The sequence below is a fragment of the Sus scrofa genome, chromosome 13, assembly GCF_000003025.6.
Source record: "Sus scrofa isolate TJ Tabasco breed Duroc chromosome 13, Sscrofa11.1, whole genome shotgun sequence".
Taxonomy (NCBI): Eukaryota; Metazoa; Chordata; class Mammalia; order Artiodactyla; family Suidae; genus Sus; species Sus scrofa.
In genome coordinates this window covers 71,569,864-71,596,672 of record NC_010455.5, presented here as the reverse complement: position 1 = coordinate 71,596,672, position 26,809 = coordinate 71,569,864, and the positions used below count along the sequence as shown (strand labels likewise).

General features: G+C 50.2%; 1 protein-coding gene across 1 annotated transcript in view; it reads left to right on the top strand.

The window, feature by feature from the left end:
• Positions 355-26,809, top strand: part of RAB43 (RAB43, member RAS oncogene family) — a 32,069-nt gene continuing 5,614 nt past the window's right edge. The window contains exons 1-2 of the mRNA XM_021069416.1: positions 355-701; positions 26,124-26,307. Of these exons, the coding sequence (XP_020925075.1) occupies positions 504-701; positions 26,124-26,307 (382 nt within the window). The 5' untranslated portion in view covers positions 355-503. The remainder of the gene's footprint in view (positions 702-26,123; positions 26,308-26,809) is intronic.

Sequence of the window (26,809 nt, the reverse complement as noted above, 5' to 3'; positions counted from 1 at the left end):
AGCCGAGAAGTGCTAACCCGCTGAGGGCATCCCCGAGGGCTCATTGGCAATGGGGGCGGGACCGAGAGCCGGGATTGGGGAGGGGTCTTGCCGGGGTAAGGGTGAGGGGGGGTTCTGAAATGGATTCTGATTGGGTCTTGTCTGAGGGCGGAGTCTCATTGGAGGCGGTCCTGAGAGGCAGTACTGAGGCTGCAGTACGGATGGGGGCGGGGTCTGATGGCAGGCGGTCTGGGGGCGGAGTCCGGAAGGGGCGTGTCCTGGGCAGTACCCAAAGCGGCCCTGAGATCCGGATTGGCCTGTCGCTAAGTAGAGGGCTGGACCAGGCGAGTCCGGGGCGGAACCGCGGCTGCGGGGCGGGGCAGGTGGGGCGGGCCCGGGCATAGCGGGCGGTGGCGTCCCTTCTCCAGGTGTTGCGGCGCTTCCACGTCGCCAGGCGGTCCGCGGCTTGCGTGAGCCCAGGCCGCCCCAGCGTCCAGAGTGCCGGCCCTTGGGCTCCCGAGGCCATGGCGGGGCCGGGCCCTGGGGACCCGGACGAGCAGTACGATTTCCTGTTCAAGCTGGTGCTGGTGGGCGACGCGAGCGTAGGCAAGACGTGCGTAGTGCAGCGCTTCAAGACCGGCGCCTTCTCGGAGCGCCAGGGCAGCACCATCGGCGTGGACTTCACCATGAAGACGCTGGAGATCCAGGGCCAGCGGGTCAAGGTGGGAGTCCCGGCCTGGGCCGCCGTGCAGCCGGGCCCCGGGGCACTAGGGACGTCAGGACCCTGGAGGGTCCCCTCCGTGGGGCGGGGGCCGCGGCTAGTTCCCCGACTGCTCTGCAGCGGCCAGCGCCCCCGCTAGCCCCCTCCCCGTCCTCGCGTCCGAGCAGGCCTGGGCCTTGGCTTCCGTGCGCACAGCGCCCGCCTCGGGGTGCGTGGGTGCGTGCGCTGGGGGGAGTGCGGAGGGGGAGGCCCTGCCCTCCAGAGCTGCACGCCGGGGGGACTTTGCTCCAAAATAGCTTATCCAGCGCCGGCAGGCGGAGCGCCTAGGGCACCGGCACAAGGGGGGGCTCCTGGCCGTCCTGGCCCTGCCCCACCACGATCGGAGTCTCCAATTCGGCCCTCGGGTGGGGACCCTAGGCAGAAGGGGACACCCCCCCTCCACGACTAGGCGGGACCAGGAAGTAGTTGCTTGTAGGGCCGGAGGGCCAAAACTTTTTGTCAGAATTTCCGGCCTGGCCACGCCTCCCTGCAGTCTCTTTGTGGACCTGGTGGTGGAACTTTACTCGGCCTGGGCCAGCCTGGGTCCCCTCCCCCAGCTCAGCTCGTAGGAACTGAAAACTTCACTAGACACCGGAAGGTGGGGGAGAGGACCGAGCGCTGGCAATGGCTCCGCACAGAAACAGCGAGATGTAGCTGTCTCAGTATCCTAGCAATTGTTTGATAACTAACATTGGTGATTAATGAATCAGTTTCTTCACCTGGGTGCCAGCCTTCCTAGTAGAGCAAGAGACTATATTGTTCTTGCTCCGTAACTTGACTTAACTGCGCTGCTCGGAAATCCTTTCCTTTCTCTCAAGGTTTTGAGTTCCCACTTCCCCAGCCAGCGCCTAAGAGCCCTGGACAGGGACTGCACAGGGCAAGTGTCTCTCCTGTTATCTCCGTGTTTTCGAGTTGAGCCGGATGGTTGTATTGGGTCCCTTGAGCCTGCTGCTGTGGAGCTCAGCCTCCCTGGGCTGCTATAGGCCTGCTATCCGTTGCCTTTTGCCAGGATGCTTAGCTCTTTGTTTCTGCAAAATTGGGATAATTTCTGGGTGTTGCCTCCCTCCTGCCCCACCGTGGAGCAAAACTCAGCCAACACTCTTTACATGACCACAGTGCCTCTGGAGTAGATGTGACAGGAAGCAAAAACTCCCTCCCTGAAGGGTTGGTTTTTGTTTTCCGTTTTTGTTTTGTTTTGGTTTCTGTGTGTTTTTGGTCTTCTTAGGATAGAAAAAATAGAACAAGGTCTGGCAGGCAGCTTTGAGTCATTATTCAGGACCACCCTTTAGAGCAGGTGACGAGGGAAGGGCTGTGGGATGGGTGGAGTGTGTCCTCGGGTGAGTTTGTGTCCTGAGATAATGCCAGAGCCATGGGGAAGTGGCGAGTTGACGGATAGGCATAAACAAACCTGCTCTCCCTCCCCTGGTGGCTACGGTGGTCAAGGAGGGGGCAGGGTGTTCCTGTTTACCTGGCAAGATAACCTGTGCTGAGTGTGTACTGTGTGCTGAGCACAGGTTATGCAATGCAGGGAGGCACTTCGTGATTTCTTTTCCTTCTGATCACCTCCAGATTGTTCTTCTTGGATGGGACCGGGATCAGGAGAGCAGTGTAGGCATGGTAACTCCCCAATAGTCATAGAGGCCACCCCTCTTGAGAGTGTGTTGTGTGTCAGATGTTGACAGATGTGTTCTTGCAATTAACCCCACCTCACGAGGGAGAGGCTGCCCCAGGCACACAGCTGGCAGGTGACAGACCTGGACTTTTTCTTCCAGCTTTTCTGACTCCATGGCTTTGGGGGTCTTTCCCTTTTACCAGATTCCTTCAAATGTAATTGTCTGGAGTGGGAAAGCCTGTGGCAATCATTTACCTCCTCATTTTGTAGCCAGAGAAGCCTGAAGCCTGGGCACTGAAGAGGCTATTAATTGAAGCTGAGGGGCAGGGTGGGGTGGGTGGGGGCAGGTCCCAGGTTCTAGGTCCTCTGGACTATTCAGCAGGAGCTGGTTGTTTTTCCTCACCTGTAAAGTATCTCTGGGGTGTCTTCCAGTAGTATATTAAAAAAAAAAAAATCTAGTTTACTGCCGTTTAATTTACACACAGTATATGTCACTCATTTTAGGTGTACATTTCTGGGAATTTTGACCAACATTTGCAGCCCCATAATCACCACCACCTTTGGGATATAGATTACTTCCATCAACCCAGAAAGTTCCCTTGTGTCCCTTTGTGTCAGCGTCCTTGCTTCACCCCAGGCCCTGGCAACCACTGATCTGTTTTCTGTCCCTATAGTTTCAGCAGTGTGATTTTAACTGGAGCCTTTGAGGAGCCAGATTTTATTGTTGTTGTTTCCACAGAAAGCATGTCCACATCAGGGATTTAGTTAAAAATCTTTCCAGGCCTGTCTGGGGTCCAGCAAGTATCCCGCGTCCAAGCTGCCTCTCCCTGGGCCTGCTGGCTCTGGTTAGTGCTTGAGGAGCCTCAGAGATAGGTCACCTAGTGTCTTTCCAGCTCCTCTGAGCTGCAGCACTTTGGCTGAACAGAGAAGATCCAGAGGCCCAGGACCACAAGGACTTTAGCCAGCTCCTCACCTAGTAGAGCCATACTAGTACTTTTATCTAGTTTCACATTGAGGTTCTACTCATTTTTATTTGATTGAAAAGTTATGCTGCCAAAAAATAAAAAGTTTGAAACATCACAAATCAAATTTCTATAGTCATTTCCCTTTGCAGCCAGAGTCACAACCAAACTCCTTACCTGGAGAGGTGGGCCCTGGTCTGCCTCGCCAATTTCATCTCCCTGCCTCTGCCACATACTCACAACTCCTCACTGCGCCTCTCTGTCCTTCACATGTGTCTGCCTCAGGCCCTTGGCGTCTGCTGCCCTGCCTGTCACACTCTGCCCCAGGCCCCCGTGTCAGGGCTGCCTCTCATCATTCAGCTCCCAGTGTACCTGCCACTTCTTCAGCCAGAGCCCTCCCCTGACCTCCCACACCCTCCATCCTATTACAGGACAAGTTCAGGGCTGAGTTCATAGCACTTACCAGGGCCTGACCTCACCTTCTTTGTGGGTTTCTCCCATTCAACATCAGGTCCTTCAGAGCACAGGGATCCGGTCTGCCTGGCATACCTGTGAATCTGGGCCTACAGCCATGTCAGACACATGGTACTCTCTTCATGTCTGTTGATTGACTTTTATTTATAGGGAGAAAGCTGAGGCCAAAATAAGGGAAGCGATCAGCATGTCTAAGACCACCACCCAAGTCAGTAGCAAAATCAGGCTTTGAACCCAGGGTCGTCCTGGCTCCTAAGTCCAGTGTTCATTTTCATACTTGACTACCCTTCTTGAGTCCCTCCCAGTTTATAAATAACCATGACCCTAAGATTCTGCAAGTTAATGAATCTAGTGAAGATGCAGTTGTGGCCACTACATAAATAAGCATGTGGACTTGGGGCATTTTATAGATTTTTTTTTTAATTTATGTATATTTTATTTATTTACTTTGCTTTTTAGTGCTGAACCCACGGCATAAAGAGGTTTCCGGGCTAGGGGTCAAATCGGAGCTACAGCTGCTGGCCTACACCACAGCCACAGCAACGCAGGATCTGAGCCGCATCTGCATCCTACACCACAGCTCACGGCCACACCGGATCCTAAATCCACTGAGTGAAGCCAGGGATCGAACCCGAAACCTCATGGTTCCTGGTCGGATTTGTTTCTGCTGCACCATGACAAGAACTCCTGTTTTATAGATTTTCAGTGGTGAGGGTTGAAACCCCAAGGAATTTCGGGGTGTTTGTCAGCTAATGGAGCATCCAGCCAGCTCCACATACCTGCTCTGCTGGTTAAGAAGGCTCCCTGGCCAAGGGGGAGGGCTCTCCGGTGCTACCCCATGCCTTTTCTCAGCTTTCCCTGCAAGGACTGAGCTTGGAGGGTGAATCTGGGAGCTGCTGGCCTTTCAGGTGGTGCCTCTGGAAGAGAACTCTGGACCTGGAGTCTGAAGAGCCGGGTCCCACACCTATCTCCAGGCATCCTCGTCACAAAGTGGCAGGTCCTTTGCCTCCTATAGCCCCAGGCTTCCTCCTTTGCAAAATAAGACAGATGATCTTTGTTCTCTCTGCTTCTTGGTGTTGTCAGGCAGCTGTGGAGACACTCAGAGTAGTTTAAAATTCCCCTGGTATGTTTTTGGGTAACTCATCCTCAAGGTTCAGAATTTAATGACCTCAAAGATGTAAAAGGGTATACAGTAAAACAACCTCCCTTTCGTTTCTGTCCGCCCCGTAAGTAAAGGCAGTCAGTGGGACCCGTTTCTTGTCTATCCTAAAAGTGCTCTTGTGAATAAACCAAGGCATTACACACACAAGGGATTATTTTATTGTTGCTGTTGTTAGCATTTTCCTCCTTAGATCAGACAGATTATTTCTTAACCTGCTCCCTCCCACCTCACCGTCCCCCAGGAAATCTCAGCCGGTGCTAAATCCTGCAAAATTCCCAAGCACTGCTCTGGGTCTGCTTATCTGGGACGACACAAAGGCCTCTTATGTAAACTGGACTGTGCACCTCACAGGGAATGCATACAGGTCAGCCTTGGAGAGTAGCACCCCTTTGCCAAGCTCTGTGTAGGGGTCACTGTTCCTGTGCTGGGGAGGCAGCCAGGGCTGTCCCTCACAGAGCTCAGTCTCTGCCCTGGGACCCCGGCCCTCACCTTTCAGGACCTTTGACCCTGGTGCTCAGGCCCCGTCCTGGGCTTCACAGGTCTCCTTGTCTGAAAGAGGGTAAGGCCTGGGTGGGAGGAAAGGGCTTCTTTTTTAAGTTTGCATCATCCTCAGACCTTACAACCAGGGATCTGGCTTTGCTCTTAGGCTAGTCCTGTTTGCATAAAGTTGGTTTGGCTATTCCTGTTTGATCAGAAATAGCAAAAGGAAAAAAAAAAAAAGAAATAGCAAAAGAATTTTTAAGTAAGAGAGCAGTTCTCCATCATGGTGGTTGTCTGAAGAAGTCTGTTTTTGTTTTTGTTTTTTTTAAGGGGCCACACCTGCATCATATGGAAGTTCCCAGGCTAGGTGTCAAATCAGAGCCACAGCTGCTGGTCTACACCATAGCCATAGCAACTTGGGATCCGAACTCAGTCTGCAACCTACACCACAGCTCACCACAGTGCAGGATCCTTAACCCACTGAGCGAGGCCGGGGATTGAACCTGCATCCTCATGGATACTAGTTGTGTTCATTCCTAATGAACCACAACAGAACTCCTGAAGAAATCTGTTCTTTTTTTTTTTTTTTGTCTTGTTGCTATTTCTTTGGGCCGCTCCTGCAGCATATGGAGGTTCCCAGGCTAGGGGTCGAATCGGAGCTGTAGCCGCTGGCCTACGCCAGAGCCACAGCAATGCGGGATCCGAAGCCGCGTCTGCAACCTACACCACAGCTCACGGCAACACCGGATCCTCAACCCACTGAGCAAGGGCAGGGACCGAACCCGCAACCTCATGGTTCCCAGTCGGATTCGTTAACCACTGCGCCACGACGGGAACTCCGAAATCTGTTCTTGATGCCACCAACAGCCATCCTTATTGGAAAATGAACCCCTCCTCCTGAGATCTGGGACAGTCTCGAGGCAGCCCTTGTAGCGGGAAGACAGTGGAAAGAGGGCCCGTGTTAGAGCCTCTTGGCCACCTGGGGCTTCGGGCAGCATCATTGCTTCCAATCTGTTCATGGTTGAGCCTGAGCTTTAGGGACCTGACCCACCATGGGACATCAGCAGGTGGGGGCTGACCTCATCGTGGTCACGTGAGGAGGGATTCTTCTCAGCCTGCTGCCTGGCTGCCCTGGTGCCATTTTACCTCCACTGTTACCCTGGTAGCAAAATGCAAAGAATCCCGTGGCCCTGCCCACTGAGAGAGGGCCTGCTGTATGAGAAAAGGCAAGTCTGCTAGGGCCACCCAGGGAGACAGAGTCTCAGGGGCCAGACTCCTCGCCGCCCAGTGCCTCCACCTGCTCTCATCTTTACGTGCGTCAGCCTGTTTGCATCTTCCTTGCCTCCGCCTGGCCCCGTGTAGCCAGGCCCTCGCAGGCCCTTGCTGAGGCTTGACACCATCTAGCTTCCTTTGGAGGCTTTGGGCACCAGGAGGTGGTAGAATTTGGTGGTAATGGGGCAGCCCTCTCTCCCCTGGGCCCCATCTTCCCAGTTTCTACCATGGTTCTCGTGCCCGGTTCCCCCTGGTCCTCTGGGCCATGTGACACCCCACCTCCCAGAGCGGGTAGGGCCGGTCAGCCAGACCTCGCCAGGCTCCTGGTCTGCTGCCTTGTCCTCACCGCTGTGTCACACCCTCTATTGTTGCCAGCTTGCATATGCACACAAACACACACACATACACAGAAAGGTTTGGGGACAATTTATAGTCCAGGCCATCATGTGTCATTTGCATTTTCCATTTTCTTAGATTTTGATTAGCAGTGTCCTGTCAACATCCTGATGCCATGTGCTGCTTAAACAAATCCTGATTAACTCAGATTAGTTGAGAGAATGGTGCATATGGCCAGCATAAACAAAAGAAAGCTCCTGCCTTCTAGAATGGCCTGTGAAATGCTGTTGTATTGAACATACAGCAACAGAACCAGGTCAGTGCTGGTAGCTAGAGGCCTCTCTGACCTGCTTTGGGGATCTGTGGATTGACCCGTCTCCTCCCTTCTGTGCTCTGCTTGGCCTCGGGCCTCCCTTTCTGGCACTGGCAGGTGCTGGCATGGCCTAGACCAGGTGTTTGAGTTTCCACACAGGCTGGGGAGTGATCACACGTAGGTAATCAGACCAGAAAGTGGTGTGACTGATTTGTGAAAAGCAGTACCAGAGTTTCCGCTATGGTGCAGTGGCTTAAGAGTCTGACTGCATCAGCTTGGCTCATTGTTGGTGCACAGATTTGATCCCCAGCCTGGCACAGTGGGTTCAAGAATCCAGCATTGCTGCAGCTGCAACTCTGATTCAATCCTGGGTTCAGTAAAGAACCTAGAACTTAGCTGTGTCACTAGGCACTGCCCTTCTCAAAGTGGCCTCCTTGAGAAGTTGTATGCACGTTTCCTGTGACAACCCCTCCTCCTGTGACAACCCTTAGGACCTGTAGTTCTGCCATTGGTAGGCCCTTCAGGGGGTTGATGACTAAGAGGGTCAGAGTCCACTTTGTCAGAGGCCTTTGGTTCCAGATGAGCCGTTGCCCACATCTGTCAGGGGCCTTGCCTGAGGACACAGGGCCAGTTGCCCTGAAGGGGCAAAGTTCACCTTCATTTGAGAGGCCTGCAGAAGTGGCCTCCAGCTCAAGGTGGCATTGGTCTTCATTTCCTGCCCTGGTGTCAGTCTCCTTCGCTGCTGTGTGAGGGGGCAGGACCACACAGTTGCTTAGGGACCAGCATTCCTGAAGAAAGTTCCCAGTAGTTCCAACCCAGATAGTTCCCACCCCTGCCTTTTTTATGCCTGAGAAGTGTAAAAATCAAATTTTAACATTAAAAATGTTCTATTTATATTTTCCAGTGAAACATTTATTTATTTATTTTTTTGGTTTAACTTGTTTTTTTACTCTTGGGCTTTAAGTCACCAAGAATGGATGATTTCATGACCAAAAAATGGATCACAGAATCAACTCCACTTTGCCAGCTAGGAATCATCAATATCTGCCGTGTTTGTATTATAGATGAAATGCTCAGAAAAAAACAACAACTTTGTATTGAAATCACAAGGTAAATAATGTCATGTGAACTCTGACTTTGCAGTTTTCATTGGGTTATTTTGCCAGAATAAGCCCTTGACCAGTGATGGCTGAATGAATGAGAAAAGAAAGAGGTGAGGGGGTCCGTTTGCCAAGGCAGGTTGTCCGTGGGTCTGGAAGCTCAGCATGCAGAGAGGGGTGGGTCTATGCCAGAGCTGGGGAACTGAGCTCAGGGTCCCCTCCCGCTGGGAAGGAGTGGGGATGGGTGAAAGGGTCCGTGTGCCAGGACGCCTGGGGCGGTTTGCTGTGTGTGTGGACAGGGGTATGTGCATCTACAGGTTATTGTTTTCTTTACGTAAGTCGGCCTTACCTGACCATCCTGTTCAAGGTAGCCCGCTACCAAGTTCTTTTTTTAAAAAGTCTTCATTGAGATATAACTCATGTAACATAAATTCTCCCATTTAAAATGTGCAGTTTGGGAGTTCCCTTTGTGCTCAGTGGGTTAAGAACTTGGCCAGTATCCATGAGTATGTGGGTTTTGATGGGCTTGCTCAGTGGGTTAAGGATCCTGTGTTGCCTCAAGCTGCAATGTAGGTCACAGATACGGCTCGGAGCCTGTGTTGCTGTGGTATAGGCCAGCAGCTGCAGCTCTGATTCGACCTCTAGTCCGAGAACTTAACATATGCCACAGGTGTGGCCGTAAAAAGAAAAAAGTGTACAGTTCTGTGTTTTTTCTTCTCTCTCTTTTTTTTGGGGGGGGGGCTGCACTTGTGGCATATGGAAGTTCCTAGGCTAGGGAACAGCTGCCAGCCTATGCCACAGCCATAGCAATGTAGGATTCGAGCCTCTTCTACGACCTATACCGTAGCTCACGGCAACACCGGATCCTTAACCTGCTGATCAAGGCCAGGGATTAAACCTGCATCCTCATGGATACTAGTCAGGTTCTTAACCTGTGGAGCCACAATGGGAATCCTGTTTTTTTGTTTTGTTTTCTATACTCATCACCAAGAGGGGAACCTGATACCCCTTAGCTCTCACTCCCATTCCATCCACCCTCCCCCAGCCCATCTCTGCGGAGCTGCCTGCTCTGGACACGCATGGACATGGAATCACATCAAGGGAGTCCTTGTGTAATGTTTTTGAGGTCTGAGTTACTTTTCACCCCTTCCTCGCCCTGCTTAGTTTTTCTTCCACTCACCACGCCCCAAGTCCTACTCACCAGGGCAAGTGGGAGAAGCACTCTGTCCAGGCGACGGACTGTTTCCATTCATCGTCTCTGAAGGTGTAATCAGTATGAAAAGCCCTGTATTCCTGAAGCTCCACAGCATCTGCTTTTATTGCTTCAATGCACTTCTTCGCATCCCCCTACCCCCGCCCTGTTCTCGGAAGGTTGCACAGGGCAGGAGCTGGGCTTAAAGTCTGTCCTCCGTTGTGACCGTGACCGTGTGCTCTGCTGTGCTGTGTTCCAGCGGCCCTGGCCCCACCTTCCAGCTCTCCAGTTTACTTTTCAGCCATATCTATTCCAGTATTCATTTTATCTTTTGGGTTCTTGGACAACTACATTTTTCATTTCCTAGATCTCCAGTTGATTCTTTTTCATATCAGTAATATTTTCATCCTCAGGATATTATTAATACTTTTATTTTCCCCAATTTTTCACTGTGAACAAGTTCAAAAATGAAAAGTTGGAAGAATAGCACATGTATACTATACATACTATACATACTATACATAGATTTAACTGTTGTTCATCTTTTGCTATATTTGCTGTATCTTTGGGTGTAATATAAATTTTTTTATTTGAAAGTAAGTTGCCAATATCATGATGCTTCACTCCTGGATACCTTGTCATAAGACTTTTAAGAATAAGCACAGTATATTATCAAACTGTAGCAAATCAGTGTTTCCGTAATCATCTACTGTCTAGTCCATTTTTGAGTTTCCCCATCTTCCTCCAAAATGTCTTTTATAGTGTTTTTCCCCTTGAACCAGAGTCCAGTGTGGGTTTAGTCTAGAACAATGCGTCACTTAATTTTTGATGACAATGATTTTTTTGAGTCAATTTCTGAATTTTTCTCCCATTTCTCATGGTGTCTTTTCCATTGTTCCTCTATCCCTTACATTTTCTGTAAACTGGAGACTGTGCTTCGAGGCTCAGTGAGACTTGCAAGAAAGGGTTTTGGCGAGAATGAGTCATGGGGATGTTTGCACCCACAGTGCTGCCGAGCACGCGGCATGTGACATAGGTCCCCTACTGGGGATGAGGCCAAGTTTGATCTCCATTCTGATTTATTGTTAAAGATTCCTTTTTGCTCTCTTTGTTTCTTGGGGTTTCATTTAAGGGACCTGGGCTTGAGCTGGCCTTTTCTGTCTGGAGCAGCAGGCAAATTGAGATGAAAAGGGAAAATGCCAGAAAAATGCTTCTGTTGAGCATAATCTTTGTCGTTGGCTGGAAGTTTCCATATGACCCCCAGGGCAGAACCTGCCTGTTGGTGGGTTCAGGGTTTGTTCCATGAGTACTCCCGTCTCCCAGGTGCTGTTTTGAGCACTGATGAGAGAAAAGGTACCTGAGAGGCGTCTCTGTGCCCCAGGAGCTCATGTTTGATTGTGGGGACAGATGTGCACATGCCTGAGTGGCATAGATGCCATCCATGCTGATGTTGCAGGGGTGAATTGCCAAACTGCGGCCTGACAAGCATGTGAGTGGTTACTGTGGCAGTAGCAGGACCAGATATTTGAAGTTCATTCTATTCCTGAACGACAGAGCCTGCAGGTACCATGCTGTCTCAGGGCATGTGCTGGGTGCCTAGGGTACCAACGAGGCTTGGTCCTCTCCCAGGGGTCACAGAGGCAGTGGGTTTCAGCCTGGGCCCTCAAGGAGGACAGTTCCCAGTGAATAGATTTTGGGGCTCTGCTCCCAGCTGTGTTCGTGCACAGCCTTGGAGGCAGGAGGGGCCTGATGTTCATCTGAGGGCTGGATGAGATGCCTTTCAGTCGTGCTGGAAGGAGTGTGCTGGGCTGAGGAGGCAAATGGTCAGCTTTGTCTGGTGTGGGGTGGGGGAGTCCAGGAGCTGCGGTCCCTGCCCTCACCCTCCCTGGGAGCACAGGGCTTCTGTGTCCCGCCTGGGTTCCCCATTGTGCCTAAAGGGGCTGCGAGCAGGGAGGTGGCTCAGTGAGTCCCACCTTGGTTGTCAGCTCCCAGGGCCTTCTTGCTGCTGAGGGAGCCCAGGCTTCCCTCAGCCTCCACGGGCAGAGGCTGGGCCTTTCCCACCAGGACTTCAGGACAGGCTAACTGGTTCCTGTGGGTCGGGTAACTCATCAAGTCATTTGGTTTCATGACCAATGTCCGGGACACGGTCTGTGGAGGAGCAGTGCACACAGCAGAGGGCACACGGCTTCGGAGTTGGACCACGCTCTCTGATGCAGCGAGTCACCCACCGGGGCTGCCTAAGGATGGAAAGCACTGTTGGGGAGCTCCGGCAGAGCCAGCCCCGAGGGTCTGAAAGCACATCTACTACCTTTGCCCCATGCTCCCACCACTGTCCCCATGATGCTGGAGAGGAAACGCAAGCACCAGGAAGCTACCTGACTGTCCTTGGTCCCTCAGCTGGTGGAACAGAATATGGGAATAGATCTCCCTTTCTCTTCCGTGGCTGTGGCCCTACAGGGAGAGCCGCATGGTAGCAAGGGACACAGAAGCCCCTAATGCTTAGATCCTGAGCAACCATGTTCAGGGACAGGAGGAACTTGGGCCCAGGAGTCTGTCTGCTGGCTTTACCTACAGTGCAGAGGTGCTGTCTTATCAGGTCCATGTGATGTGCCCCTCCAATGTGATCCCGGGGCCGAGGCAGGAGAAGGGACAGCGGCTAGCCAGGGAGTGGCTTGCAGACCACCTCCTGGTTCTGACTCCCCATGTCCTGGGAAGCAACAAGCAGCAGCACAGAGACTTGTATTTGGGGCCATCTGACTAGTTTTCAGAGTTTTGTCTTGGGAACTCTTCTTTCCAAGGTTCTTTTCTGCCTTGAAGAAGCAAGGAACTTCCCACTGCTGGTGACATCAGGCAGAAGAAAGTCTGTTCAAATAAAATCCTCTTCTCTTTCCATTGGGAGGAATGGTGCCAGACACAGGTTCTGGGGCCTGAACTGCCAACGGTGCTGTTTATTTTATTTAGCCTAATAAGCAGAACTGACTTCCCATGGGGGTACGTGGGAGCTCTGTCCAGAAGCCGTGGCCAGGATTCCCTGGAAAGCAGCTCTCCGCCTTGGGCCTTGTTGCCTTCCCACTGGCCTCACTGCAGGACCTACCCTCAGCAGGTTTCCTTGTCCAGCACCTACTCATCACCAGGGTTCGAAGGAATGAGATGGGGTCTTTCCATTTCAGAGCCTGTTCTCGATGGCAAAAGATACCTGTTTCCACCATGAGGCCTCTTTTGTTTGGCCTGCACAGTAGTGATTTGCTTGTTTGCTTTTTATGAATTTGCTTTAGACAGGTTATCCTTTTCTGTCATTTTATTGCATTTTATGTTCCTTGCCTGGACCCCAAAGGCACCCAGGTTTGGGCCTCTTAACATACTATGTGCTGTGCTATTATAGAGACAAGACTAAAGGGCTGAGGGCCGAGGCCTTTGTGTCACGGGAGCCTGACCAGGTGACCTTGAACTGGGGTTCTGAAGGTTAGCTAGGAGTTCATCAGAAGGTCAAGATGAATGCAGTCTTTCCTGGAAAAGAGATAATGACAAAAGGATAATGGCCCATCATGGGTGTGGTGACTCAGAGGAACTGTGTGAACTGGGAGTTGTCAGGTGTGGGCTTAGCAGGGAAAATAGCCTCATCGCTCACCTCGAGACGTGCTTCCCTGATCGAGGCAGCCACCTGTAAGCTCAAGCCTGCTTGTCACCCAGACAAAGAAGGACCCAAAACCCAGGACTCCTCCTGCCTTGATCCCCACCCCAGCACTGCCTGTTTGTAACTCACCTGACTAACCCCTGCAGAAGTGGGTGGGAGGCAGCCCCTCTCCCGGCTTTTGAGTCCTGGGAACCTTGTCCATCCTGAGCGGGCCTCCCTCCTCCCCTCTGCGCCCTGATGCTCCTGGATGTCACTCTGGTTGTCAGCAGCTCAGAGGATTTCCCCCACAGCCAGACGAGAGAGCCTGGCTGGGAAGGTCAGAGCAGCTGGCACTGTGCTGCTGGGAGGGGAGCGTTGGGTGAGGGCTCAGGTGTGATGGCAGGGCAAAGTCCCCATCTGCCTGTCCAGTGAGTGTTCGGGTGGAGAACTTCTGGCAGGTGGGGAAGGAGGAGGGCGCGGTGGTGGTTTCCACTGGGCAGGTGTTCTCCGGACTTGAAGGGGGTAGTTTAACGGTGCTTGTGTACTCTGGGTAGTGAAACGTTCGCTTTGGTGCATCAGGAGGGAAATCACCCAAAGGTGACCTTTCCTAGGCTGGTACCAGGCTGCTAGAGGGAGGCTAGGTGGGCCACGTAGCAGGCTCTGAGGGCAGACAGGTGCTCATCCATGCAGGGAAGACAGTCCATCCAGACAGGTGCTGTATGTGAATCCAGCACCTTGGGCAGGGTGCTGGGCGTATGCAGAAAGCCAGCCGGACACAGCCTTTACCTTCAAGAAACGCAAGTGAAGGAGGGGACAGTAAACATTTAAGAGGTGCCTGTGTCAGGCCAGGTGCTGAAGAAAGTGAGGGGAGAGGATGGTGCCCTTTAAGGCAGCGTGGTGGTCAAGGCCTGTCCAGAGCTGATGTTTGCATCTAGGTTGGGCAGGATTGGCAGCGCCAGGTGCATGTCTGGGAGAACATTTCAGCCAGGGGTCTTGAGGCCTTGGAACGCTCAGGGCCAGCAAGGAGGCAGACCCTGGGAGCTTGGGGGGGTGTATCAGAGGCTGGAGGACAGAGGGGCTTGCGGGATCTTAGCTGGGTTCTGGAAGCTCCAGGTTAGCTGCTGTAAGGACAAAGGACTGGGTACCGGAGTGGCAGTCAGGGTGGGTGGAAGCTGTGTGCCACATGCAGCAGGGGCAGAGGGGACCCCCAACCATTGGGCCTCTGCTGAGGACTGGGGCAGGGAGGCAGGTAGGCAGACAGGCAGATGGGCTTGGACTCAGCATGAAGCTGAGATGCCTTCCTTGGCCAATCACTGTGCCTCTAGACCACCTTTCTCCTGATGCTGGGTGTGAGGCCTGCACCCACAGCCCCCACCACCACCACCTTCCCTGTATCCATGTGGTGGTTCTGCTCTGGCTTCTGCCGTGCCGTCCAGGTGATGGCTCAGGATGCTGCTGATCTGCTCGCCTGGTACTCAGGTGGCTGATCAGACTCATTAACCTTCTCTCAGTTTCCCTGGGGCCCTGCCAAGTGGCAGGCCTGGGCCTTCAGTGGAGGAGCCGTGCTTGGCCGTGGGGAAATCAGGGTGCTCCTGGTCTGGGTTCTCTCAGCTCTCGGAACACAGCATTTGGGTCAAGAGACAGGGCCACCTTTGCGATCCCACAGCGGGACTGTCCTCCACCCCACAGCCAGGGACACTTTACAGTTAGAGCACGTGTCTTAGCCTGGGCTCCCCTGAGAACAGTCCGAGACAAGAATCCACAGGAAGCTCCTGTGTTTCAAGGACAGAAGAGAGTCAAACAGAGAAGGGAGGGATCGCTCTGGAGGCTGCATCTCAGGTTGGCCTCCGTGGGAGGTGGGGCTTGATCGGCCCTGCACCCCTGCCCCACACCGGCATTGAGCTGTGGGCTGCCGAATCCCTCTGCCTCATGGGTCCCAAGTGCTTGGTAGTTTCTGGCAGGTCTCCTGGTCTAAGATTGGAGAGGCTGCAGCGATGGTGGGTACAGGGTGCTGCTGAGACATGCAAAGTGGGATAAGAAAGGCTCCCTACTTCAGATGCTCTCCAGTGGCTTCCCTCGGCAGTGAGAATAAAACCCACGCTCCCCGTCGGCCCCTGGGAGCCTCCCTGCTCTAGGCTCCGGCCCTTCCAACAGCTTCACCTTCTGGGGTGCTGCTTTTTCACCATCTGGCCACACTGACCCTTGTGTCTCCAACTTAATGAGCTTTGTCCTGCCTCTGGGCCTTTGCACTGTCCTCAGGACTGGCCTCAGCCCAGGTGCCACCTCCTGTGACTGCCCTCAGATGTCCGCATCCTGGGAACCCCTCCCACTACCTTCATTTTCTCCAGAGTGGGCTCTGCTCCTCCTGCAAGCATCCAGCTTGCCTCCTTGTCTGCCTCCTTTTTACTAGAAGGGAGCTATTTCTGTGTCACTCCTGAAGCACCTCAGTCCCTCCAGCAGGGGCTGGTGGTGGCAGACACTCAGTCCACACCGAACAAATGAAAAATGTGGGGAGTTCCTGTCGTGGCACAGTGGTTAACGAATCCGACTAGGAACCATGAGGTTGCGGGTTCGGTCCCTGCCCTTGCTCAGTGGGTTAACGATCCGGCGTTGCCATGAGCTGTGGTGTAGGTCACAGATGCAGCTCAGATCCTGTGTTGCTATGGCTCTGGCGTAGGCCGGTGGCTACAGCTCCAATCGACCCTTAGCCTGGGAACCTCCATATGCCGCGGGAGTGGCCCAAGAAATGGCAACACGACAAAAAAAAAAAAAAAAAGAAAAAAGAAAAATGTGTGGCCATGTGCACAGCCCGTGTGTGTTTCTGTGAGCAGGTCATGTGTGCTGCTTTGTGTCAAAGCGCCTTTGCATGTATTGGAAACGTGGGTCCCAAATGACCCCAGCTCCGTAGCATTGTCTGGTGGGCGTGTTTTTCAGCCCCTTCTCTGTACGGCCCACTGTGCGCACTGAGCCTGTCATTTGACCCCTCATGAAAGACTGACTTCAGTTTTACCACAGAGACACCAAGCTGGTGGGAGACAGGACTGGTGTGGGATCTTGGCTGAGCACTGACTCTGCTCTCTCCCTTCCCCTCACTCTGATGTGGGCAAAGTAGGGTGAGAACATTACCAGTCATGGGAAGGACCTACTTTCCAAAAATACCTGCTCCATAACTGCCCAAATTTTGCCTGTTGCTTGACCTAGATAGTGTAATCTGTAGCTATTTTGTTGGGTTTTAATTTATTTTTAATTGTTATCAATTATACTTGTCTATGACTTATTTTTTTATTTTTTATTTTTTTTGCTTTTTAGGGCCACATGTAAGTTCCCAAGCTAGGGGTTGGATTGGAGCCACAGCTGCCGGCCTACAGCACAGCCACAGCAATGCGGAATCTGAGCCACGTCTGCAGCCTACACCATAGCTCATGGCATCACTGGATCTGTAACCCTCTGAGTGATCTTTTACCCCAGGGACTGACTCTGCATCCTCATGGGTACTAGTCGTTTCATTTCCTCTGTGCCGCAACGGGAGCTCCATTGTCTATGATTTAAAGAGTCATTTGGTTCAATGAGGCTCTTACCAAAAGGTCTCCTCATAACACCACCCCCACCTCTGGGGCAGTCGCCAGTTGCAGGCATCACCTGTTGACTTCCTACTTTGGAAGATGACGATTTACCTCTCAGCACCACCCTAGCCCCCCATCTCTCTCTCTCTCACACACACACACACTCACATGTACACTTTGCATCCTCCCAGTGGAGTTGTGTGGTGATGTTGATTAGATCAGCAGTACGTTCCTATCAGTTCTGTTCCCAGAATATTCAGTCCCTTCTCCCTACCTTTACTGCTACCACTCCGGTCTTTTACCCGGATGATGGCCATAATCTCCTAATTGGTATCCCCATTTCTGTCCTTGCTCTTTTATGATCTATTCTCCACAAAGTGATCAGAGTGATGCTATTAAAGTAAATCTGGGACTTCCCTGGTGGCCTAGCAGTTAAAGGATCCAGTATTGTCACTGCTGTGGCCAGGGTTTGATCCCTGGCTCAGGAACTTGCACATGCCATGGGCACGACCAAAAAAAAAAAAGTTAATGTGATCAGTGCTGGCTTCCCCCTTCATCACAGTGATGGCCGGCATTCTCGCTATGGCCTCCAGTGCCCTGAAGATCTAGCCCCTTGCATAATTGTCTGTCATCCCTTCCTCCTCTCTCCATTTTTGCTCTGCTCCAAACACTGATCTGCTGATTTGCTTGCTTGCATCTTGCACCAGTTGTATCTCTGCCTCAGGGCCTTTGCACCCGCTCCCATCTCTCTCAGGCACCTGCACAGCTAACTTCTTCGGATCTTTACAGTCATCTCAGTGAGGCCTGACTAGCTAAGCCTCCTTCCTCACCATACTTCATAACTTCTGCCCCTGCTTGATTTTTCCACCTTATCCCTATCTAATGTACTGATTATTTTATTACTTATTTTATACTAAATATCTTATATTCTATATTTCTATATAAATAAATATATATATATCCTTATTACCCATTATTATCTTATTTAGCTTCTGTCGTGCACTAGGCTGTAAGCTTGAGCACGGGAATATTTATCTGCTTTTTTGGCCCTGGTATCTCTGGTGCCTAGAACATATAGCAGGTGGCCAGTAAGTCCTTGTTGAAATGATTCTGTAAATACCTTTTGATTAGTAAGAGCTGTTTGTTCCCGGCTAAGCCATGTAGTCTAGGTAGCATGCTGTCATTTTTCATTTCCCGTGTTCATCAGGGTTTCCTGCCATAGTCATCATCTTGTTTTTGCTTGAATTAATGGTAAATACATCTCCAGACTCTCTCCTAACTAGCATAACTCTCCTCTCCATCTGTCCCACATACCGTGTAACTTTCCTCTCAATTTTATTGCTTCTCTCAAGTCTATTTTCTTTTTTTTTTTTTTTTTTTTTTTTTGTCTTTTTGGTCTTTTGTTGTTGTTGTTGTTGCTATTTCTTGGGCCGCTCCCGCGGCATATGGAGGTTCCCAGGCTAGGGGTCGAATCGGAGCTGTAGCCACCGGCCTACGCCAGAGCCACAGCAACACGGGATCCGAGCCGCGTCTGCAACCTACACCACAGCTCACGGCAACGCCGGATCGTTAACCCACTGAGCAAGGGCAGGGACCGAACCCGCAACCTCATGGTTCCTAGTCGGATTCGTTAACCACTGTGCCACGACGGGAACTCCTCAAGTCTATTTTCTTGAAGAGGTTCCTCCCAGACTGTTCTTTGATTTCTGTTTTAGTGTTTGTTTGTTTATTTATCTATGTATTTGCCTCCCAGCCGCATATGGAGTTCCCAGGCTCAAATCTGAGCTGCAGCCCCACAGCTCGATTCTTAACCCACTGCACTGGGCTGGGGATCAAACCTAAATCCCAGTGCTCCAGAGATGGCACTGATCCTATTACACCATTGTGGGAACTCCTATTTTAGCAGGTTTTTTTTTTTTTTTGGTAGTTAGAGGAATTTCTGTAAGAATTCAGTCTATTGAAATTTATTAAGGCTTATCTTACGGCCCAGCATATGGTTTATCTTAGTGAGTATTCTATGTCCACATGAATAAAAATTGTGCTGTTCTGCAATGTGAGTGCTGTGTTCTGGGAATGTCAGTTAGGTCAATACTGTTGTTTAGATATTCTTTATCTGTACTGATTTTTTTTTTCCCCCAGTCTACTTACTGTGTCAGTTATTGGGAGAGAGATGTTAAAATCTCCAACTGTAGTTGTGAATTTGTTTCTCTCTTTAGTTACCACTTTTTAATTTCATGAAATTAAAAGCTCTGTAGTTAGTGCATGCATATTTAGTATCATTATGTCTTTCTGATAAATTGCCTCTTATCATTATGAAGAGTTTCTTTAAGTCTTTAATATAACTATAACCATCATCATTATTCTTGTAATTTGTTATGCTTACTTTTTGTGAGACACACACACACACACACACACAATTTATTTAATTATTTTCTGTTTTGGCTGCCCCAAAACATATGGAGTTCCCAGATCCAAGCTGCAGTTGTGACCTGTGCTACAGCTGTGGCAATGCCAGTTCCTTTAACCTGCTGTGCCAGGCTGGGGATCAAACCTGCATCCCATTGCACCAGAGTCACCGCCAATCCCTTTGCGCCACGGCGGGAACTCCCATTTATTTATTATTTGTTTTACTTTCTACCTTTTTTTTTTTTTTGCTTTTTGGGGCTGCACCCACAGCATATGGAGGTTCCCAGGCTAGGGGTTCAATCAGAGCTACAGCTGCCAGCCTATGTCACAGCCTCAGCATCACAGGATCCAAGCCGCATCTGTGACCTACACCACAGCTCACGGCAATGCCAGATGCTTAACCCACTGAGTGAGGCCAGGGATTGAACCTGCGTCTTCATGGATACTAGTCAGATTCATTTCCTCTGAGCCATGATGGAAACTCTGCATTTTTTTTTTTTTTTTTTTTTTTTTTTTGTCTTTTTGCTATTTCTTGGGCCGCTCCCGCAGCATATGGAGGTTCCCAGGCTAGGGGTCTAATCGGAGCTGTAGCCACAGGCCTACGCCAGAGCCACAGCAACGCGGGATCCGAGCCGCGTCTGCAACCTACACCACAGCTCACGGCAATGCCAGATCGTTAACCCACTGAGCAAGGGCAGGGACCAAACCCGCAACCTCATGGTTCCTAGTCGGATTCGTTAACCACTGCGCCACGACGGGAACTCCGAAACTCTGCATTTTTATATTTAAAATGCCTCTCAGGTAGAAAGCACATAGTTTGATCTTGCCCTTTTTTCCAGTCTGACAAACAGTGGCTTTTCATTGTAATGTTTAGTCCATTTATATTTAATGTTGTTGACATAGTTGAATTTAAATCTTCCATTTGCTCTTTCTCTTTGTCTTTTTTGTTTTTTATTCCTTTGTTTCTTTCCTATTTTCTTTTCACTGATTTGATTTTTTTTTTTTTTTTTCCTTTTTAGGGCCGCATCCATGGCATATGGAGATTCCCAGGCTAGGAGTCAAATCAGAGCGGTAGCTGCCAGCCTATGCTATAGCCATAGTAACTCGGAATCCAAGCCGTCCAAGCCGTGTCTGTGACCTACACCACAGCCCGTGGCAACACTGGATCCTTAACCCACTGAGCAAGGCCAGGGATTGTACCGTGTCCTCATGGATACTAGTTGGGTTCATTACTGCTGAGCCACGACGGGAACTTTCTGAATTTTTTTTTTTAAGAATACCATTTTATTTCCTGTATTATACCACTGTTTCTCTTCCTGGTTGATATAGGATTAACGATATGCACCTTTAACTTATAAAGTCTCCTCAGAGTCAGTTTGTATGTACCCCACTTCCTACTTCCTAGCTGACACTTAACACCCTCATTTCTCCTTTCACATCTGATGCTTCGTGAGAGTAGTAACCTTACAATAGTATCATTTCATCTATCTGCCCCCATTTCATCTGTGCTATAATTGTCATATTTTTGGTAATGTATTTCTAATGCATTGTGAACCCAACTTTATAGTCATTACTTAAAATTTTACATGCGGGAGTTCCCGTTGTGGCGCAGTGGTTAACGAATCCGACTAGGAACCATGAGGTTGCGGGTTCGGTCCCTGCCCTTGCTCAGTGGGTTAACGATCTGGCATTGCCGTGAGCTGTGGTGTAGGTTGCAGACGCAGCTCGGATCTGGCATTGCTGTGGCTCTGGCGTAGGCTGGTGGCTACAGCTCTGATTCAACCCCTAGCCTGGGAACCTCCATATGCCGCGGATGCGGCCCAAAGAAATAGCAAAAAGACAAAAAAAAAAAAAATTTTTTTTTACATGCGATCATCTTATAAGGAAATTACAAGAAGAAAAAAACAGTGCTTTATATAAACCCACTTATGTGCCCTTCTGGTGCTTCTTGCTCCTTTTATAGATCGAGTTTCTGTTTAGGGTCTTTACCCTTCAGGATTTCTTGAGGTGTGTGTCTTCCAGGGAGATTCTCTAGATTCTCATTTGTCTGAAAATATCTTTATTTCACCCTCATTTTTATTTTTCATTTTTGGCCGCTCTGTGGTATATGGAGTTCTCAGACCAGGGATCAGATCTGAGCCATAGTCAAGACTTAAACTGTAGCTGGACAACACAGGATCCTTAACCCAGGGATCCAACCTGGGTCCCAGTGCTCCCACCCTCATTTTTTTTGTGTGTGTCTTTTTGTCATTTCTAGGGCCGCTCCCGCGGCATATGGAGGTTCCCAGGCTAGAGGTCAAATCGATGCTTTTAGCTGCCAACCTACGCCAGAGCCACAGCAATGCTGGATCCGAGCCGCCTCTGCAAACTACACCACAGCTCATGGCAACACCGGATGCCTAACCCACTGAGCAAGGGCAGGGATGGAACCTGCAACCTCATGGTTCCTAGTCGGATTTGTTAACCACTGCGCTACAACAGGAATGCCCCACCCTCATTTTTGAGAGAGATTGTTTTCCCCCTGGATATAGACTCTTGTGTTCAGTTTTTTCTTTCAGTACTTTTTTTTTCCTTTTTAGCATTTTTCAGCACTTTGTGGCATTGTCTTCCGGCTTCCATGATTTCTGGTGAAAAGTCATGTCATTTTTCTTGCTGTTTCCACATATGGACTATGTCTTTCTTTTTTCCTACTGCTTTAAAAATGGTCTCTTTGGGTCCCTTTGTGGCGCAGCGGAAACGAATCTGACTAGGATCCATGAGGACGCAGGTTTGATCACTGGCCCCACTCAGTGGGTTAAGGATCCAGTGTTGCCATGACCTGTGGTGTAGGTCGCAGACGAGGCTCGGATCCTACATTGCTGTGACTGTGGTATAGGCCAGCAGCTACAGCTCTGATTTGACCCCTAGCCTGGGAACCTCCATGTGCCGTGGTGCAGCCCTAAAAAGACAAAAAAGAAAAATAAAAATGGTTTCTTTTACCTTTGTTTTTCATCAGTTCAGATATGGTCTTCCATGGTATATTTTGTATTTCTTCGGTTTGGTGTTTGGTGAGTGCTTTGGATCACTAATTAAGTCCATATGTATTTTTTAATCAAATTGGGAATTTTCAGTCCTTAGTTCTGCCACGTGCTCTTTCTTCTCCCAGGACTGCAGTCCTGTGACTATGAGGCTGCTTGGTTGTCCCATAGATCCCTGTGGCTCTGCTCTTTTTTCTTCAGTCTTTTTTCCCCTCTTTGTTTTTCAGATGAATCATTTCTATTGATTTTTCTTCAAGTTTGCTGAGTTTTCCCTCTCCAGTCTGCTCTTAAGGTCATCAAATGAATTTTCTGCTTCACTTATTGTACTTTTAAGTTTTAGAATTTTGACTTTTTTTTTTTTTTTTTTTTTTTTTTTTTTTTTTTTTTTTGGTGCACCTACAGCATGCAGAAATTCTCAGGCCAGGGATCGAACTCAAGCCACAATAGTGACAATGCTGAGTCCTTAACCACTAGGCCACCAGGGAACTCTGAGTTTTGATCCTTTCTAAATATGTTTTTAGAAATAATTTCCATTTCCCTGCTGAAATTCCCGATTTGCCCACTCATAGTGATCATATTTTGCTTCAGATCTTTGAACATATTTTCCTTTAATTCTCTGATCATCTTTAAAATAACTGTTTTATAGTCTTTGTCTACTAAATCCAATATTTGGGCCATTTTGGCATCATTTTCTTTTCTTTTTGGTCTTTTTAGGGCCGCACACACAGCAGATGGAACTTCCCAGGCTAAGGGTCGAATATGAGCTGCAGCTGCTGGCCTATGCCACAGCCACAGCAATGCGGAATCTGAGCTACGTCTGCGACCTATACCACGGCTCATGGCAATGTTGGATCCTTAACCCACTGATCGGGGCCAGGGATTGAACTTGCGTCCTCATGGATACTAGTCGTTTGCTATCACTGAGCCACAATGGGAACTCCTCTGATATCTTCTTTTGAAGAATATTGATTCCTGTCCTAGTAGTCAGTTCAGTTACTGGCTGGTCACCTTGAACCTGTGTGGCTTGTCTTCATGTTCTGTTAGGGCAGAGAGGTGCAGGTCCGACAGTGTTTCTCTAGCCTTTTAACTTGATGGACTTTGGATTTCAAATGTGAGAGCTTGGTTTTAGGCTTTGTTGGGGGCAGATGTCCGGAGACCTGCCTCTAGCTGGGATCCTCACTATTAGGGTGCAGCCTTCCTGACATCTCAGCTTAATACGTGGGCCACTAACAAGGTGCTCAGGGGGCCTCTTCCCATGGCTGGGTTGGAACTTCCTCATCCCCCACTACTGCCCGGCTTCCACCTGGTCTGGAACTCCCACGTAGACCTTTGTCCTCTCCCACCCCGTTACATCCAGACTCTGATCTCTGCCTCCCTGCTCAGTGGGCCCCCCTGGATCCCAGCCCCATGTCCTGTGGTCAGGAAACTGTCCCCATTAGAATCTTGGTGATTATGGGGTACAGTCAAGGATTACGGTCTTGGAGTTCCCATTGTGGCTCAGCAGAAAGGCGATGCTGTGACTGTGGTGTAGGCCCGCAGATTTAGCTCTGATTAGACCCCTAGCCTGGGAACTTCCGTATGTTGCGAGTGAGGCCATGAAAAGACAAAAAAAAAAAAAAAAAAAAAAAAAAGGATTAAGTCTGTGCAACCTCTCTGTATTTTTCTGTTCATGGCTGTCTAGAGGCGGGGGGCCTGACTGCACTGTTGACTCCGCCTGGGCTGGAGGCTGCCGGCGAACCATGTGCCTGTCCCAGGGAGTGCCATCCAGGCCTAGCCAGGCTCACCCCTGGCTCCTGTCTTGGGCTTTCCCTACCACCTTGGGGTTCCTTTCGCCTTTCTGTTAAGTTGAAATCTCTTCTCATCCCACGTTTTCTTTGTTTTGGTGGTTTTCAGCAGCTTCCTGAGAAAGAGTGGCAGAAAGGTAATTTTTGAGACCTATATGTCTGAAAATGCCTTCGTTAAACCATCAGACTTGACAGATGGCAGTTAGGTGGAGAATTTGGGGTTGGAAATCATTTTCCCTCATAATTGTAGGCATTGTTTTGTTGACCATCTAATGCAACGTGGGTCTTTTGTGTGAAACCTGTTTTTCTTCTCTCTCTGTTTTTTTTTTTTTCCCATGCAAGTTTTCAGGGTGTTTTTTCCTTCCCCATTGTTCTGAAGTTCCCAGTCACGAGCTTTGTGGGTCTGTTTTCCTCCATTGTGTGTATGCTTCGTGGCCCTTTCCATCAATTCCATCAGGGAATTTTTTGAAGTATTTCGTTGGTTTCTTTCCCCTTAATTATACTCTTATTTATTTATTTATTTTAGGGCCGCACTCGCAGCACATGGAGGTTCCTAGGCTAGGGTTGAATCAGCGCTGTAGCTGCCAGCCACGGCCACAGCCACAGCAACGCCAGATCCAAGCCACATCTGTGACCTATAGCACTGCTTACGGCAATTTTGGATCCTTAACCCACTGAGTGAGGCCAGGGATTGAACCCATATCCTCATGGATACCAGTCAGGTTCATTACTACTGAACCATGACGGGAACTCCAGATTTTACTATTCTTTTTTCCCGAAAGTCTTACTGTCCTGATAGTGGACCTTCTAGGCTGGTTCCACAATTTTCTTTCTTTCTTTCCCACCTCTTTTTTCTCCCCTTTACTTGGAAGGAGTTCTTCAAGTTGATCTTCCAGCCCTTATGTTGCATTTTTCTTTTATGTTATATTTTTAATTTCCAGTAGTTCTTTTTTCCTTTCTGAATGCTCTGTCTCCTTGGAATAAAAACATTCTTTTATTGTTTCACGGCTCTTTTCCTATTTCTAAAAACACTGATGGTTGTTTTTGAGACTGCTTTGAGAAGCTCTGCCCAATTTCTGTTTCCTCCAAGCTGCCCGGCCTCTGGCTTTATGTTACATGCTCCCCTCTGGGGTGTGGAGTGAGTCCTTGTGCACCTGGACGCCAGGCTGATGTGGTGCCATGGGCCCTGCCTCTTGCATCACCCCTGAGTGAGTTGTGCTCCAGGTCTGCTTCCTGGAAGTACTCACCCTGTGGAGCAAATAGGAAGTCTTGGGCAGGGGTGGTTGGTTGTGTCGTGGCCCAGAGCATGTCAGCTGTTGGACTTGTCTTGGGGGGCCCACAAGAAAGTGGTCACCTCTACCATGTCAGGTCCCAAGCATGGAGGTTCTGTCCCTGCCCTGGATACCCCTTGAGAACTAGATGAAGAGGCTCGTGCTAGTGGAGGATGGTGGTGGGCCTGCAGCTCAGGGTAGACCCGTGCTGGTGCTCACCCTCAGCACCCTGAGGCCGTGGAGTTTGTGGAGCAGAGAAGGCAGCCCTGAGCTCCTGAGACCCTGGCACCTGCCCGCTCTGGGGCCCGCCTGCAGCTTGGCTCTCCCAGCCCAGGCCCAGCCTCCACAAGAGGACCCTGCCCGTTGCCTCCCTTGGCCCTCACCGCCCTTGTGAGCATCTTTCTCCATGCACAGCAGAGGCAGAACAGAGAGCCCGAGTTCTGGGAGCACCTCCCCATAGCCCAGAGGGGGCAGATGCTGAATGTTCACACAATGGAGGTGGTGGACGTGACCCCAGCGTCTAAGAGAGAGAGGACGCAGGATCGAGTGTCCTTCATGCCATGACACAGAGCCTGCCTGCTTTACCTGGAGGCGAAGACAGGGCTGCCCAGCTCCCCATTGCTCACCTTGGCCGCTGAGTTACTTCTCAGGGCTCAGAAGGACTCTTTCTCTTTTCACCTTCTGGCCCCTTCTGTGTGGTCCCTGCTGAGCTGTGGCTGGTAACCTGCCCCTCGAAGCATCGCTTTGGGCGTGGGTCTAGGGGCTTGGCTTCTCCATCCCCTGAGCTTGGCTGCACCTCCAGGTTTACAGGGCTCCTGTTTCTTTAGCTGCAGATCTGGGACACAGCTGGCCAGGAGCGATTCCGCACCATCACGCAGAGCTACTACCGCAGCGCCAATGGGGCCATCCTGGCCTACGACATCACCAAGAAGAGCTCCTTCCTGTCAGTGCCTCACTGGATTGAGGACGTGAGGAAGTATGCCGGCTCCAACATTGTGCAGCTGCTGATTGGTGAGCCAGGCCCACTGTCCATGTGTCTGTCTGTCTCAGTCTCTCCTCCTTTTTTTTGTTTTTTTTGTTTTTTGTTTTTTCAGGGCTGCACCTGCAGCGTATGGAGGTTCCCAGGCTAGGGGTCGAATCGAAGCTGTAGCTGTTGGCCCTCACCACAGCCATGGCAATGTAGGATCCTTAACCCACTGAGTGAGGCCAGGGATCGAACCCTTGTCTTCATGGATACTAGTCAGGTTCGTTAACCACTGAGCCACGGTGGACATTCTTTTCTCTCCTCTTTATTTATTTATTTATTATTATTATTATTATTATTTTTCGTCTTTTTGCCTTTTCTAGGGCCACTTTTGCAGCACATGGAAGTTCCCAGGCTAGGGGTTGAATCGGAGCTGTAGCCGCAGGCCTACGCCACAGCCACGGCAACGCCAGATCCTTAACTCACTGAGCAAGGCCAGGGATCAAACCTGCAACCTCATGGTTCCTAGTCGGATTTGTTAACCACTGT